General features: G+C 46.8%; 4 protein-coding genes and 1 long non-coding RNA gene across 5 annotated transcripts; 2 read left to right on the forward strand and 3 right to left on the reverse strand.

Annotated features, from left to right (window-relative positions):
* The first annotated feature begins 284 nt into the window (after positions 1 to 284).
* Positions 285 to 2719, forward strand: LOC102708314 (calcium-dependent protein kinase 6). The gene is made up of 3 exons (XM_006649146.3): positions 285 to 1757; positions 1832 to 2056; positions 2122 to 2719. Exons 1-3 carry the CDS (start codon positions 486 to 488, stop codon positions 2275 to 2277), a joined length of 1653 nt encoding a protein of 550 aa, XP_006649209.2. The 5' UTR covers positions 285 to 485; the 3' UTR covers positions 2278 to 2719.
* Positions 2720 to 4911: 2192 nt separating this feature from the next.
* Positions 4912 to 6951, forward strand: LOC102708594 (monosaccharide-sensing protein 2-like). Its single transcript, XM_040520661.1, has one exon. It carries the CDS (start codon positions 4912 to 4914, stop codon positions 6949 to 6951), a length of 2040 nt encoding a protein of 679 aa, XP_040376595.1.
* A 44-nt stretch (positions 6952 to 6995) lies between these two features.
* Positions 6996 to 7357, reverse strand: LOC107303661. Its single transcript, XR_001549604.1, has 2 exons — positions 7281 to 7357; positions 6996 to 7192 (listed from the first exon to the last, which is right to left on the reverse strand). It is a non-coding gene; the product is annotated as an uncharacterized LOC107303661 (long non-coding RNA).
* A 2321-nt stretch (positions 7358 to 9678) lies between these two features.
* LOC102708874 (RING-H2 finger protein ATL80-like) lies at positions 9679 to 10533 on the reverse strand. Its single transcript, XM_015833699.2, has one exon. The coding sequence runs from the start codon at positions 10484 to 10486 to the stop codon at positions 9950 to 9952; it is 537 nt and encodes a 178-aa protein (XP_015689185.1). The 5' UTR covers positions 10487 to 10533; the 3' UTR covers positions 9679 to 9949.
* Positions 10534 to 11245: 712 nt separating this feature from the next.
* On the reverse strand, positions 11246 to 15604 carry LOC102713520 (outer envelope pore protein 21, chloroplastic-like). Its single transcript, XM_006648115.3, has 5 exons — positions 15369 to 15604; positions 14362 to 14511; positions 14028 to 14276; positions 13802 to 13900; positions 11246 to 12989 (listed from the first exon to the last, which is right to left on the reverse strand). The coding sequence occupies exons 2-5, from the start codon at positions 14461 to 14463 to the stop codon at positions 12906 to 12908; spliced, it is 534 nt and encodes a 177-aa protein (XP_006648178.1). The 5' UTR covers positions 14464 to 14511; positions 15369 to 15604; the 3' UTR covers positions 11246 to 12905.
* Positions 15605 to 16618: the final 1014 nt, after the last annotated feature.

Below are 16618 nucleotides of genomic sequence, written 5' to 3' on the forward strand. Positions count from 1 at the left end.
TGGATGAGTGACTGAGTGATGGAAAAAATGTTGGTTCTGCGTTATGGGGAAAGCAGGGCTGGGCTGAGGTAAATGAATGTTTTTGTGATGGAAAATTTTGGATGCGAGAGAGAGGAGCAGAGAAGATGGGAGAGCTTCGTGGGCGCTCCGAAATGGCCAAGGCATGCGCGCACGTCCAAGCCCAACGGCCACCGTGAAGACGAACATGCAGCGCACTTAGCTTAGCTAGGCCTGCCTGTGCCTACGTACGTACGAGCGTGCGGCCCTGTTTCCCGGCGCCTCGTCGGCATGCATTGCATTGAGTTGAATTGTTCTCCTCTCCCTCCGGCCTCCCTCTCTGCCTGCAGATCGATCATGCACATGCCTTTCCGATCGACTCCGACGCTGATCTCCGCCCCCACCTCACAGATCGAGACTACAGGATCATCATCCATGACCATGACGCGGCCCAGCTCCCGCCGCCGGCTGCGCTGACTCGTCGTTGCATGGGCAACTACTCCTCCTCCACCTCCACCCCGACCTACGCCGCCGCCGCAGCAGCAGCGCCCGTCTACGACTTGTGCTTTCTTCGCTACCCCAGCAGCGGCGGCGGCAGCAGCAGCAGCAGCAGCAGCAGCTCCGGCGGCGGCATGCCGATTCGCAGCCACCAGCAGGTGCTGGCGTCGCCGACGGCGGTGCTCGGGCACGTGACCCCGCCGCTGCAGGAGCTGTACTCGATGGGGCGGAAGCTGGGACAGGGGCAGTTCGGGACGACGTACCTGTGCACGGAGGTGGCGACGGGGGCGGCGCTGGCGTGCAAGTCGATCGCGAAGCGGAAGCTGCTGAGCCCGGAGGACGTGGAGGACGTGCGGCGCGAGATCCAGATAATGCACCACCTGGCGGGGCACGCCAGCGTGGTCACCATCCGCGGCGCCTACGAGGACACCATGTACGTGCACATCGTGATGGAGCTGTGCGAGGGCGGCGAGCTGTTCGACCGCATCGTGGAGCGCGGCTACTTCTCGGAGCGCAAGGCGGCGGAGATCACGCGGGTCATCGTCGGCGTGGTGGAGGCCTGCCACTCGCTGGGCGTCATGCACCGCGACCTCAAGCCCGAGAACTTCCTGCTCAAGGACCGCGCCCGCGAGGCGTCGCTCAAGGCCATCGACTTCGGCCTCTCCGTCTTCTTCAAGCCCGGCCAGGTCTTCACCGACGTCGTGGGGAGCCCCTACTACGTGGCCCCCGAGGTGCTGTGCAAGCACTACGGCCCGGAGGCCGACGTGTGGACGGCCGGCGTCATCGTCTACATCCTGCTCAGCGGCGTGCCCCCCTTCTGGGCCGAGACGCAGCAGGGCATCTTCGACGCCGTCCTCCGCGGCGCCCTCGACTTCGACTCCGACCCTTGGCCCACCATCTCCGACAGCGCCAAGGACCTGATCCGCCGCATGCTGCGCTCGCCGCCCAAGGACCGCCTCACGGCGCACCAGGTGCTGTGCCACCCCTGGGTCTGCGAGGACGGCGTCGCGCCCGACCGCCCGCTGGCGCCCGCCGTCCTGTCCCGCCTCAAGCAGTTCTCGGCGATGAACCGCCTCAAGAAGATGGCGCTGCGGGTGATCGCGCGGAGCCTGTCGGAGGAGGAGCTCGCGGGCCTCAAGGAGATGTTCAAGGCCATGGACACCGACGGCAGCGGCGCCATCACCTTCGACGAGCTCAAGGAGGGCCTGCGCAGATACGGCTCCAACCTCAGGGAGGCGGAGATCAGGGACCTCATGGACGCGGTCGGTCCCTCCCCCTCCCTCCCTCCCTCCCTCCGGCAATCCGGCCAACCATTACTTCATCACTCACATTGCAGGCCGACGTTGACAAGAGCGGCACCATCGACTACGACGAGTTCATCGCCGCCACCGTGCACCTCAATAAGCTGGAGCGCGAGGAGCACCTGCTGGCCGCCTTCGCCTACTTCGACCGCGACGGCAGCGGCTACATCACCGTCGACGAGCTCGAGCACGCCTGCAGGGACCACAACATGGCCGACGTCGGCATCGACGACATCATCCGCGAAGTCGACCAAGACAACGTACGTACCCCACCCCCAGCCTCTCTTCGATCAACTCATGGACAGTTGATCTTCAATATATGCAGGACGGGCGCATCGACTACGGCGAGTTCGTGGCGATGATGAAGAAGGGCGCCATCGATATCATAGGCAACGGAAGGCTCACCTTTGGAAGGCCACCTTGTAGCGCTGCTACTGCTACTTCCGACGATCCTTCTCCATCCATCTCTTCTCCTAGATGATGATCAACAAACAATGCGCGCAATTCTTAAATCAACAACTCCGATCGAATCGCAGGCTATCTTCCTGCAGCCTATACTCCTAAAGATCCATTGTTCTTATTTTTTTTACCATGCATACAGCTGATCCTTCCTTGGGGTACAATAAAATTGAGGACATGTGATTCAGAGATAGATCGATCAAACTATATATGCATCCATCATGCATGTATGTAGTACTGTCTCTGTACATGGTCTGTTCCGGATGCATGTCAGACAGAAGCAAGTGTATATAGGTGGGTGCCAAATCCGAAAGAGAGTGCTTACAAAGCAAATTAATACTTTCTGTGTATACAATTTTGATCATTAACATACAAACCTTTTTTGTAATTGTATATATATGCATGGTGAATTCTGTGGCCCTTGGGTGGGTATTGATTAAGAGATTTTTGCCACACAGGAAGTTCACTGAGCTACTCATCTTTTCGTTTTTGTTTGTGATTATAAGACAAAATTTAAATTTTTAATCTTAAATTTAAAGTTAATCAAACTGAGGGTCTCATCCAGACTTTGATTTTACATCATTATAAGAAAATGTATATGAAAGTGTTATTCCTATATTATTTTTTATTTATAAATATATCATTTGGCTTTTTTTTTTAAAAAAAAAGGCAAACAATGGGGTTATGAGTTTTCAAATCATTGGTCCTTTGTCAAATTATATTTATTTAACCCATAAATATGGGTACTTATTTATAACAGGAATCATGGAATTGACCAGCCTAGTTTTTCGTTATAAAGAGATAGACATAAGTACTTTGGAACGACACATTAGCAAATTAATAGATCATTTTGGAATGTGATATACATCCCGTATACTGGGCCAAATACAAACTCTCTACCTAGGTATTATATCTTTTGATTAACACTAAATGTATATCTATCTTTCAAAAACAGCAGAAAAACTTCATACATAGTCATACCTATCAATACCCTCTAAAGGACAGGGAAAACACAACATTGAGGGCAATTTTTCTTTCATTCTGATCTGTTCAGCCATTTTAAACCTTTTTCTCTCTCAAATAACTGGAAGGTACGTACGTACACTACCTCCTAGGGTGAAAGAAACTGCATATTTTATCTAGGAGTAAATTTCGCACTCAAAGTCTAGTTTTGGAGCTTTACTAGAATTTGTCCCAAAATATAAGCCGATTCGTATTTTATATACGAGCATTTTGCATCTTAGGACAAACACAGAGTCCACATTTTCGGGCGGACTGAGGGAATACGTTGTTCGGTACAAATTGTGGCTACACTGAACAACATGCGTGCTCGTATTTTGGGATGTTGAAGAGCCGTTTTCATTACATTTAATTAGCATAGTACCATAGTATATATTTGCCATATTAACTAACTCAGTTTTTTCTGTCCCCTTGCTTAAGTATGAATTGTTCCCAAGATCTTTGACTTAGTTGTGGAAGCTTAATTAACCAGACTTAGCCATTACACATCGGCTTATAATAGTCGTTTAATATAAAATTTATTATGGTAACCTTTTTCAAGTCAATCTTGCTGATCATGCATGATTATAACACATGCACTGAAATAGTGTATTTCGGTAAAATTTTATCGAGAATGCAAATTAATTGGGCCGGAACAAATGACAAATCGTGATGTCCAAAAGACATGTCATTAGATTAATGAGTACCAGTTCAATGAAACGAAAAATAGTAATGAGGATGACTATTAATTGGCGATAGGAGACAAGAAAGAAATGAACAACAATGTGTCTGCTGACCTTTTGTCTGCATAATAAATAATATTCCCTCTGGTCAATAATATTTGTCATTAGAACAAAATATTATTGTAAAAATAGCTAATTTAGATGTCTGAACTCTGAAGCGTCATATATAAATGACCGAAGGTAGTAAAATGTGAATTATAACTATTAAGTGGTGATTCAGCATGTACACACCTTAACTGAATGGACGACAGAGCGAGTAGCGAAGGATGAAGCAGATCTGCCTGTCAAGACGGCAAAAATAAACAACTATATCGTGTTGATGGGAGAGAAGAATAATTTGATTGGGATGTGTTTAGATTATAACAGTATAGACCTACCGTGTAATATAGTTGTATAAACAATGCAACTGTATTCATGGAAACCAAAGTAATTAAGTTGTATATAAAACCCAATTTCACTATTGAAATCAAGCTCCGCCCAAAATTTGTGCGGCAAAATCCGCTAGTTAGTACCCATGTATTGCATCGATCGGGCAATTGGGAGGTTAATTATAGTAGTAAGTAGTAGTTAGTTGCGGCAAGGATTAGGTGGTTAATTATAGTTGGAGGGATGGAAAGAGAGTCGGCGCCATGGCAATGGCAATGGGTGGTGAAGCTGCCGTGCCCGTACGTAGTAGGAAACCACTAAGCACGTGATGTGAAGTACGTTAGGATGCTGATTTTCCATCCATGACCATGAGGCAGCAAGCTGGAGTAGCTAAGTCATTGGCAGGCACGTAGTCTAGCTTGTGAGCTAGCTAGCACCGAGTCATTTACATGTGGCGATGCAATCGCTTCCACACTACTATATATATATTGGATTGGATCAAAGACAAACAATTTGGCATGCGTCGTGCGCTGCAGCGCGGATCGAAGATGAGAGGAGCGGTGGTGGCGGCCGCCGCCGCCGCGCTCGGTAACATGCTACAGGGATGGGACAATGCCACCATCGCCGGTGCTCTCCTCTACATCAGGAGGGACTTGCCGGCGCTCCAAGCTCACCCCGCTCTCCAGGGCCTCGTCGTTGCCACCTCGCTCATTGGCGCCACCATCGTCACCACATTGTCCGGCCCGCTCTCCGACTACCGAGGCCGCCGCCCCATGCTCGTTGCCTCCGCGCTGCTCTACTCCCTCGCCGGCCTCCTCATGCTCTGGTCCCCCACCGTCGAGGTCCTCCTACTCGCGCGCCTCGTTGACGGCTTCGCCATCGGCCTCGCCGTCACGCTCGTCCCCGTCTACATCTCCGAGACTGCGCCGCCCGACACCCGCGGCCTGCTCAACACGCTGCCGCAGCTCACCGGCTCCACCGGCATGTTCCTCTCCTACTGCATGGTATTTGTCATCATGCTCGCGCCGATCCCTAACTGGCACATCATGCTCGGCGTCCTCCTGTTCCCGGCGCTCCTATACCTGCTCGTCACCGTCTTGTACCTGCCGGAGTCACCGCGCTGGCTCGTCAGCAAGGGTAGGATGAAGGAAGCCAGGGCCGTGCTCCAGATGCTCAGGGGCCGCCAGGACGTGTCGGCCGAGATGGCGCTCCTTGTCGAGGGGCTCACTACCGGCCGCGACACGGCCGTCGAGGAGTACGTCGTCGGCCCTCTGGAGGACGGCCACGGCGAGGCCAAGGTCATGTTGTACGAGCCGGAGCGTCGGATGTCAGGGGTGGCGCCAGGGAGCGTGTTCGGTAGCACTGTCACGCTGGCGTCGCGACAGGGGAGCATGCTGGATCACCTTAAGGACCCCGTCGTCGCCCTCCTCGACAGCCTCCATGACATGAAGCCCCCCGCCGGTGGCATGGACGTCGTCCCCAACCTCGGCAGTATGATCGGCGTCCACGACAGGCCGCCCATCGACTGGGACGAGGAGAGTGCCGGGGCCGACGATGGCGACATCGACGCGCCGCTGCTGGGCTTGAGGAGGCACAGCAGCCTAAGCATCGCTGGCGAGGCGACGAGCACGCTAGGCATCGGCGGCGGGTGGCAGCTGGCGTGGAAGTGGACGGAGGTCGTCGCGCCGGACGGGACGCGGCAGAGCACGGTGAAGAGAATGTACCTGCACGAGGAGCAGGGTGATGCCGCGGAGGAGGTGCACGCGGCGGCGCTGGTGAGCCAATCAGCGTCGTGCACCAGGCAGGATGACCTGCTTGTCGGTCCGGCGCTGGCACACCCGGCTGAGACGGAGGCGGGGGCCGGGTGGCGGGAGCTGCTGGAACCCGGCGTCCGGCACGCGCTGGTGTGCGGCGTGGCGATCCAGATCCTACAGCAATTCTCTGGGATAAGCGGCGTGCTCTTCTACACGCCGCAGATACTGGAGCAGGCCGGCGTCGACGTGCTGCTCTCTAGGCTGGGCCTGCGCGCCGACTCCGCCTCCATCCTCATCAGCGGCCTCACAACGCTGCTCATGCTCCCCAGCATCGGCGTGGCCATGCGCCTCATGGACGCGTCGGGGCGGCGAAGCCTGCTGCTGTGGACAATCCCGGTGTTGATCGCGTCGCTGGCAGCGCTGGTGGTGGCGAGCGTGGCGCCCATGGCGGCGGCGGCGCACGCGGCGCTATGCACGGGGAGCGTGGTGGTGTACCTCTGCTGCTTCGTCATGGGGTTCGGCCCCATCCCCAACATCCTGTGCGCCGAGATCTTCCCGACGCGCGTGCGAGGCCTCTGCATCGCCATTTGCTCGCTGGCTTTCTGGCTCGCTGACATCGCCGTCACCTACAGCCTCCCCGTCATGCTCAGCTCCCTCGGCCTCGCCGGAGTCTTCGCCATCTACGCCGCCGTCTGCTGCGTGGCGCTAGCCTTCGTTGCGCTGCGGGTGCCGGAGACGAAGGGCCTCCCGCTCGAGGTCATCATCGACTTCTTCAACGTAGGAGCCAAGGGGACTCTGCCAAACCTCCACCACGACGAAGACGACGAGGACTGACCGACGCCCAAAGTGAACACCAAAATTTGGCGGGATGCACGGGATTGAATCAAAGGCGCAATAACATTTGTCAATTTCTTTATCTTTCTTAAATATAATGCTTGCTGTTACTAAGATATGGCACTACGATTATTTTTTGCCACTGCTATCCTCAGCAATGGTCCAATTTTTGCCAATAATTTGGGTTGTTCATCCCAGTCAAGGCGTTTAGTGCAAGATGTTTGTCATTTTTGCTCCTTCCCTGCAATAATTTGGCTCCCCATCGTAAATATTTGTCATTTTGAACCGATTCTTGTAATTAACGATTAGGAACATTAACTTATGGTTACCAGTGTTCAATGGTGCCGCGGAGCTTCATGCATGACGATTGAAGTGGGTCGTCTGGCCTCCCTCCGTCGCCGTCGCTACGTAATTAAGCAACCATATTATATAGCTTAACTAGTGATTAGCTTTCATGGAGCCCTTCTATGCAAATCAGTATTTGGTCTTTCCCCCTCTATTTTTTCAGTTAGGCTCCGCCACAAAATATAATAATGTTCCCAAAGATTTAATGGTAGTTTCTGACTTGTGCAACCAACGACACCAGCAGGAGGGTTTTAGGATGCCACTCAGCTTTAGTGATTGTTGCGTTATCACCTTGCAGTTTGGACATCATCTTTGTGAATTTATTATTGTTTCTAATTGGTTGGTCACTCTATAAGATAAGGATGTAAAGAGATACAGCAAACAAAAGCGGTGTCTAATTTACTTGGCATCCATACAATGTTCAGGACACAACTTTACACTAAATTTCAACTTAACGCATGTAAAATCTAATTAAAAAATATTGTGCTACAAAAATGGTTTGAAGATAGAATCTGTAAGATTACCTGGTGCATAGAATTTTTCTATATAAAAATATCGTGGATGCTGTATTAAATTACTATATAACTGTGAGGATTGAAGATACAATTTTTATAGCAAACACTAACGCAAGTTTACCTATGGCCTAAAATTTTTCTGAATCCACAACTGAGTATACATGTACTACTTCCAAATTTTTTAAACAAAATATATTATCAAGAGTTAATATGCGTATCGGAAATTCAAGTAAGTTTGATATAACCATGCATGCACGCAATCTCAAAATGCTAGTTTCTACTTTCTCTGTTATTATAAGTCGTTTGATTTTTTTTTAAAGTTGGACTTGTGTAAGTTGGTTTACAGTAAAACATATCGACGTCTAAAAATCAAATTAGTTCAATTAAATCCAAAATTAAATATACGTTGATAGTATATTTGTTTTGGGTTGAAAATGTTGCTACATTTCTCTATAATTTGGTAAAACCTAAAAAAGTTTACTTTTTAAATAGTCAAAATATGAAACAGAAAGAGCACATGTCTATCTTAGAGTATAATGGTGTAAATTCCAAGAATCACATTATTTAGAGGCTCCATATGAAAGTGATGAAGATTTAGATTTTTAGATTATCTAATTTTATGATACCAATTTAAGGTTATAATGATAAAATTACCTAATACGAAGTTAAATTTTTTGCTTTAGAAAAGTTGGAAGTAGAAATGTTCTGTACGAAATTAGTATACCGATTATGTGCTTCTAAACTACATAGAGGAAAGGAAAACGACTAGAACCTTAGACCAGGAATAGGTATTCGGCACTACAATTACTGTGTTTTTTAAAAGAAATCAAAAGTAAATATAATATCGCGGATTCTCAGGATGCTTTTATTAGTGTTGTTTTCTTTTCTCCTGGATCGATCGTTTCGCTGGGACCGATCGATGGAGATATGAAGTAGTACTGTAGAGTCCAGTCCATGTGGGACTGTGCATGCAGTAATGGAGGTGGCACTTGCAACGGCTGAAACTAAACCGTGATTATTCTCTGTCTCTGCTGCTGGTAGCAATCGATCGAGAGGTCAAACGTACCATTTATATATATGTGTACTTTATTCAATTCCTCCAACATTGGCTTAGCTTAAGATATACTACTAGAGTTTAGGCTTAGGGTGCATGGAGATCGAAAAGCATCGGCCAGGAGCTAAAGCAACCGAATTAACCCTCTACTTGATTGCCTCTGTAGGGCCAGCCACTACGTGCATATATATTTGCATATCTCTCGTATCGTAATATAAGTCTTTCTAGACTTGTCCAGATTTATATGGATGTTAATAAATCTAGACATATATATAAATTATATACATCCATCAATTGATGAATTTAGCCAAGGCTAGAAACACTTATAATATAAAACGGAGTTAATATATGGCATAACAAATTATGCAAAGCAGTATATTATATCATATTATATTCTTTCTGCGTGGACTACTCTCTTTAGTATGATAATTCTTATCATTTTAGACAAAAGTATAATTGAATTTTTAAAATTATTAATTTTTAAAATATTTAGTTTAAAAGACGAGTCTTGAAGAGTATTTAATAAAAGTAAATATTTATTTATTATTTTTATATACTTTATTAGAAAATCATAGTCAAGCATAGATTTTGAAAATCATGCTAATGTTCAAAATGATAATAATTATTAAATTAGAACGAGTAAAACACTAAGTAGTAAAAGTGTTGTAATCGTCCTCCCCCACCCAAAAATAACACCTTGATTCATGTTACATGGTACTTATCATTACTGGAGCATTAATCATTTGTTTGCTAGCATAGATGAAATAGGCATATAGTGAAGTTGTAAACCGAGAAACTAGAAAGAATCGATGGGGATGTAATGCATGGTTCCGGGAGGGCGATCAAGACGAAATAAAGAACCTAAGAACAAGCTAGTGTAGAGCATGCATGCCCATTAAAATATGATACAACTACTTTGATAGTTAATACTATATACAATATATATTATGTATCTAATGATCTAATGTAATGCAAATCGATCGTAGATACAGACACGTACGATGTGCTTGTTGTTAGGCACTTGAACGCTCCGATCCGACGAAAGGATTCCAGATTGCAGTCCGTAGTTAGCTAGTAGTAGTAATTAGGTGTCGTCTTCAGAGTTGGTAGTGGAGAAACGGGCGGCCTCCAGCGCGGCTGCGTCGTCCACCTCCCCGCACCTCCGGCAACGGCCCGGGACGAACAATGTGGCGACGGTGGCGCGGCAGGAGGGGCAGGTGGCGTGGGTCCCCAGCCACGTGTCGATGCAGGCCACGTGGAAGCCGTGGCCGCAGTGCGGCAGCACGCGTAGCTCCTCGCCCGCGCCGAACTCCGCCAGGCAGATGGCGCACTCCGCCGTCTGCTGCTGCTTGCCGGCGGCGAAGGACACGGTGGGTATCGCGTCGATGGCCTTCTTCTTCAGGCCTTTGGGTGCAGGGATGGAGGCGGGTGGGGCAGCGCTACTGCTTGGCCGGCGGGGGCGGGGGCGAGGGCGGCGGCAGGCGCAACGCGCCACGAGGGCGAGGCCGGCGACGCAGATGAGGGCACAGAGGAGGGAGGCCAGGATGACCACCATGTCGGAGTCGATGGAGATGGCCGCCGGCGGCGGCGGGGAGGAAGCAGAGTGGAGTAGAGCTCGCATTCTGCTCTGCTGGTGCTGGACTCCAACTCAAGCAGGATTCAATTGAGTGAGCGTGAGCTTGGCTGCCTGCCTGCCTTTCTTTGCTGGTATATATAGGCCAGCCAGAGCCAGGCAAGGGGCTACACCTACGTGGAGAAAGTCACAGGTGGCAGCTGCCAGCTCACCAAAGCTCCCCTCCCTTGTTGTCACTGAAGCAGCAGCAAGTGCTATGGCAATTCACCACCATGTAAGAGCATCCCCAATAACTTATCTATCATATCCTCTATCGTGAAAATAAATGATGAAGACTCGCTCCAACAGAACGATTATTCTATCATCTATTTTTAGATGTTATCTATATTAGAAGAGAGAACCTTTATATTTGGATGATCGATATCATATATGGATGATCTAGTAAAGTACATAAAGATATGAAGGATGGAACTAGTTTAGATGATCATCCAAATAAAGATATGGATGACCAAATTTAGATGAGTTGTTGGGATGCTCTAAACAAACATAGGATATACACTACCAAACTTATCTTTTTGTTTCTATTTATCCTTATAAGATCAAAGTTTATATTTTTAATTTTAAATTTGAAGTTGATTTTGAGTTTTTTCATTGTATTTTATTTTTTAGTCATTCATTTCAAATCGCTAAGAACACATAAAATTTTTATTTATAAATTATTTTTTCATTTTTAAATATATCATCCTGTTTTTTTCCTAAAAAAACAAATGATGGCCACCTACGATATACGATCCGGAGCTAAGAGAGCGTGTACTAGACACATATTCACTAAGGATTGGGAGAGGGAGATTATGATTGATATTTCAGTTTCTGAATGCCTGATTTAGTGATTCTTTGAAGCCGCGTACCAACAAAGACAAGAGACGAGACTATACCGGGAGCTGATTGCAACTTGCAGATCAAAGCAAAGCGAGAGGGAAAGAGAAAAAGACATGGACGACCACCTCACCCTGTCCCCCAAAGCACTATTAGTAGTACATGCAAATCATTCAACTTTTTTCTTCCTCCGGTTTTTTCTTTTAATCTTGTTGGCTTTCTCAGTTCAGTTCAGCTCAGCTCCCTTCGATGCCATCTTGCCAATTGTCATCCATTCCAATCCTAATCCCTTCTCTCTCTCTCTCTCTCTCTCTCTCTCTCTCTCTGTCTCTCTGTCTCTCTATCGTCAAGAAAAAGCAGATATTTCTCATCATGCCACTCTCCAAGCCAGATAGATATTTTCTCAACATGCACGCATGCTTACTGCTGAAAACACTACACTGCACTGCTCGCATCTGAATCTCAGTCCAACTGATAGGGTAAGGGTCCACAAGACACAAGAGGCATTAACAAGCTACAACAGCAGAACTGGTTGCCAATTTGATGCCATCAATCTTATCAATTCATCCAATTAAAAGCATCACTTGCTTGTTTATGGAGGAGATACCGACCATGTATTCCAATGTGCTCACCAAACCAAGCATGCTAGCCCTCTGCTTCTTCTGACAATACAACATTCATCTTGTTTCAATCCCTGAATGATGAACAACCAACTCGTACTATATAGGAACAACCAGTTATCATTGCACCAAAGGAAGATGCAAAAGGAGGAAGCTCCTTCCTATCCTATCTAAAAGCTCAGAAAGCCAAACAACAAGGCTGCATGCCCAAACACATCAACTTTGTTTGTGCGTACAATCATATCAATCAAAGCATTCCAAATCCCAATCCTTTACCACTCATGAAAATTATGAAGGATCTCCTTCTTTCGATATTTCCCTTCCACAATGCCAATAAAGCCTTTTTTCCCTACGAATTATCAGGCAACTATCACCACGTTTAGAACACTACATCGGTCTCTGTGTTAACAGTCATGCCGTAAACAGAGAACAAAGCACTTAAAACCCCAAACCAAAAAGTGGGGGCAACTGCAGCTTATCGTGGTACTTTACACCAAAAAGGTAGAGAAGGATTGGCAATTGAGCACAGCACCAAGAAAGTTTAGCTTCAAGCTGTTTCGCTGGTTTTCGGCCCATAGGATCCTGGTAGTTTCAATCTTGGTCCATACCATCGCCCCATGTGGTGTGTGATATAGTCTATGACTGAGTGCACACCAACATGACTTGGTGGTATCATCTGTGATGCAGATACCTGAGTGTTGGTTACTGGCTGTATCCATTGCCCCACCCAATTGGTACTATACACAGAATCAGAGAATTACATCCCCATGAATGAGCAGAACTACAATTATTAAGTTTGTAGCTCTGCATATGGAAGCAATAGAATGGCATCTGGTTTCAGTAAAACAGTGTTTACTGATAAATGAAGCAGTACAGTTTAAAAGAGTTGATGGATTGACACAAAAAGGAATACAGGAAAATGCCTAGTAGATCGCCACAGACGCCCCCATACCTCCATTAATTGCCGTGTGTCACAGATCAAATCTAACATCCCATTTTCCATCCATATAAGCATTAAAAGTCCAATTGTTTTCCCTGAGTTGGAAATAAGGCATCTGCAAACAAGCAAATTTTCTTATAGAAAAAACATTACCAGAAGACAGAAAATTTAACCTAATGTGGTGCTGAAGATTAGAAAGACTGGGGGGCTCTATAACTTTAGGCAAAATTTCGAGGGGATCAGGACTAGGAGAAAATTGATCATTTGATTTCCATTGACCTTAAGTTATTTTTACACCTATAAAAATGCAAGGCACCTGTTTGACTATTGGGTCCATAGATTTACAGGAAAAAAAAAAGAAGTGGAAACCCCAAACCTAGTTACTGTAGGTCTCTCTTATGTAATATGGACTCTGGGAAACCAGGACCAATGCACAATTCCAGTGTGTGCTTCCACATTATCCTTCAGAGGTACTAGACTTACATATGCTGTTGGCTGCTGAAAGCTTGGTCTGTATTGCAGAGAAAGGAGGAAGAGAGCACGGTGCTCAGCCAAGTAGAGTGAGATGTGGATGACTAGATGGAGATGGGTGAGAGACTAGGGCTGGATGCATGTTTCCAAAAGGTTGGCAGTAAGTTGAAGGTTTTGGTGCAAAGTTGCTAGTGAAGTTTTCCTTTTGTTGCGAGTCTTTGGTGAGATTGTAAGTAGCTGTAATAGGCTCCTTTACAGGATGTTAGCGCCCTTTTGTTTTGCTCTTTTTTAAAACTCGCCAGAGATGTTGTTTTGATTGAAAGAAAATGCAAGATTTACCGATAAGCACAAAACTTGTGTGGCTCATATTCTGGTTGTAGATAAACTCAATTCAGTAAACATGAACATTTAGATGGTGATGGTGGGGGTACAAAGATAGAAAGGGAGGGAAAGTACCTTGTGCACGAGCTGGTATCCAAGTTTGAGCCTGACATCTTGACCCCTTCTGAGATCAAGTATGGTCCAGGCCAACTCAATGGCAGCAGTCCGGCTCGTCTGGGTTGGCAATTTGGCATTAGCAATGTATAAGCAAAAATAAAATAAAATAAAATGTGTACATGGTTATACTAGAGTATAGAAGCAATGGAATTATTAGGGAAAAAAAAAGAAATAAGAAACCGACCAGCTTGAAGTTAGTGTCGGCGAGGAGGCGCCCCTTAAGGTTGATTCCGAGCAAGGCGTTGGAGGGGAAGGGGATGATGGCCTTCTTGGCGCGAAGGGTGTAGGTGAAGTCATCCCATGCTGGTAGCTTGTTGTGGAGGTGGATGGCGACCCCTAGGCCTAAATTGGCGGAGAGGCGGGGATAGAAGTTCCTGAGGAGCAGGGCGAGATAGGTCGGGGCGCCGGTGATGGTGTGGATCTCGCCATGAGCCTTTGCTTCCAGCGCAAACACAAATCAATTGAAGAATTTGATGATGGTGGTGGTGAAGAGGAGAGTGGGGGGGGGGGGGGTGTACCTGGAGGAGCGCGTTGGAGGCGATGGGGAGCTTCTCCTTGGCGTGGATACGGAGGCCGTCCTGCGGCTGCGAGGGGCCGCGCAGGCGCAGAGAAGTCTCCATGACGAGTACTGTAGGGTTTAGGATGGCCGGCCGCGGAGAAGACAACTACTGCGAGTGTAAGTGGATGATGAGAGAGATATGATGGGCCAAACCCAACAACAATCAACATGTGCCTTTCTCTCTCCATGATCCATCTCTCGCATATACGTACATAGGCCGGCCCATACAATGAGCAGACCTCTAATTTGTCTCTTGCGGGCCGAAATGAGGCAGACAGGAGCATGCTAACCTAACCTTCACTGTAACAGTGGTTTATCTATTGTTGCCTGGTGAATAAAGTTTTTGAAAATGATAAAGCTTAATACTTTAGGGCTCCACTGGAATTTAAAAGAAACTTGAAAACACTCGGAATTTGATTTCTACTTTAAAAACATACTAAATGGCATGCGAATGATACATTCTACTCTCTGCGTTTCACAATAAAAGACTTTCTAGACTTACTTAGATTCATATCGATGCTGATAAATTTTTATATATATATATATATTTACGATATGAAACGGAACAGAGTTAGTACTTTTTTACGTAACTTTTTCTTTCAGCGTCAATGCGCCAGGATTATTAGGACACACAGGGCTTGTTTGGATGCAAGGGAGAAAAAACCCAGGAAAAAAAATCCCGCAGATTCATGCCTTTTGCAACACAAAAAATTTACTTGTAATAAATTTAAAACATGTGCTCAGTAAAAAGAGTCACCATCTAGAGGAAGGGTTTCTGGCGTGATGATGCAGTGAATGGATGTGGTCACTAGTACTAAGCTCAAGACAAAAGTAAGAGAAAAGCTTCCAGATCAAGCCAAACGAGAGCTAGGGTTAACAGAAATTTGAGAAATAAGTAACCGCGTGCATGCATGGGTAGTGAGAGATGAGAAAGACGATGCGTGTGGAAGGGGGATAGATAGTCACCAGAGTGCGGCGGCGGAAGCAGCAGAACGAACGACGGCGGCGCCCTTGCTCTGCTTTGTTTGCTCGCGCGGGAGAGGAGGAAGAGGCTGGGGAGCAGCTGCTGCTCTTGCCGGGGGAGGGGGCGCGGCGGCGGCGGCCAGGGATGAGGTGCAGCGGCGGCGGCGATTTCTCAGAGGGAAGGGAAGGCGGTTGCGTCGCGAGCGGAGGGGATTTTTTACTGACGTCCGCAGGCGTGGGTTCTTTCCCCCCAGATCCCACGTGGATCAGGCTGGGAATATCTCCGCTCATGGGCTTCCAAACACAGAAAATTTGGCCCATGAAAATTTCCCCCATGGGCCGTCTACCTAGGGAATAGGTCGGATCCCGGCCTGCCAAATGAGGCCACAGAGTTCATTGCATTTTTCACAGGCGACACCGGTTGGAGGAATGGTGGGGTCATCTTTTGCTTTAAAAAGTTTTATATACATACGTGTTCTTAAAAGATAAGGACAAATTATAATAAATAACATTCCAAAATCAACTCGCAATCTATTTAAAAATTTATTTTTTTATTGTGTCATCCCAATATATGGTGGCCAGATTTTATTAAGATTAAGAGATTTAAATATCATAAACCAAACGATAAGGACCGAAGCTATAGAAAGACCGTAGAGGAGTATATATCACAGATAGCACTAGTAGCGTTGCTGCAAAGCTACGCCAGCCTTTCCTTAAGACTGAATTCCAACCTAACCTCCCTTCATTTGAACATCGTCTTTTGCTGCTTCAAACAAATTATTATAAATTATACTTTATATTCCTTTTGGTTTCCTTTCAACAAGGAACAAGTAATCTAATCTTTACCCTTTTACTAGCAAAAAAAAAAAAAAACCCTTTGACGCACCGCCCCAGGACCGAAATCCTTTTGCTCACCTTTCTCAAAAGACGCACACTGTCTGTGTGGCGTGCAGGAGTACTAGCTGGATTCGTTTAGTCTGCAGCTGCTCATCGTCGTCGCCCGACTTCAATCGCTATACCATTTTTCTGTCGTCTTAACAATTTCGAAATAATAGATGCAAAAAGGGGTGAAAACCATACATAATTTCCCAACCATATACCGCTTACTGTTTTTGTTTTGTACTCTAATAAACATTTGTACTGATACAACGATGTCTGTCTGTCCAGAAATTTAACACAGAACGGGGTTTTTCTGAACGGCGGTACATATCTTATTCGGAATTATCAAAATAATTAGTGTATAGTACTAGCAG

This window comes from Oryza brachyantha, chromosome 2, assembly GCF_000231095.2.
Source record: "Oryza brachyantha chromosome 2, ObraRS2, whole genome shotgun sequence".
Lineage (NCBI taxonomy): Eukaryota > Viridiplantae > Streptophyta > Magnoliopsida > Poales > Poaceae > Oryza > Oryza brachyantha.

What these genes read in the sequence shown, in the direction of transcription:
- LOC102708874 (XM_015833699.2), bottom strand. Translation starts at nt 10,486, where the DNA reads ATGCGAGCTCTACTCCACTCTGCTTCCTCCCCGCCGCCGCCGGCGGCC.
- LOC102708314 (XM_006649146.3), top strand. Translation starts at nt 486, where the DNA reads ATGGGCAACTACTCCTCCTCCACCTCCACCCCGACCTACGCCGCCGCC. An exon ending in TCAGGGACCTCATGGACGCG is followed by an intron (nt 1,758 to 1,831) that starts GTCGGTCCCTCC and finishes CTCACATTGCAG; the next exon opens with GCCGACGTTGACAAGAGCGG. An exon ending in GCGAAGTCGACCAAGACAAC is followed by an intron (nt 2,057 to 2,121) that starts GTACGTACCCCA and finishes CAATATATGCAG; the next exon opens with GACGGGCGCATCGACTACGG.
- LOC102713520 (XM_006648115.3), bottom strand. Translation starts at nt 14,463, where the DNA reads ATGGAGACTTCTCTGCGCCTGCGCGGCCCCTCGCAGCCGCAGGACGGC. An exon ending in CCTCCAACGCGCTCCTCCAG is followed by an intron (nt 14,277 to 14,361) that starts GTACACCCCCCC and finishes CTGGAAGCAAAG; the next exon opens with GCTCATGGCGAGATCCACAC. An exon ending in GATACCAGCTCGTGCACAAG is followed by an intron (nt 12,990 to 13,801) that starts GTACTTTCCCTC and finishes GCTTGTTTGCAG; the next exon opens with ATGCCTTATTTCCAACTCAG.
- LOC102708594 (XM_040520661.1), top strand. Translation starts at nt 4,912, where the DNA reads ATGAGAGGAGCGGTGGTGGCGGCCGCCGCCGCCGCGCTCGGTAACATG.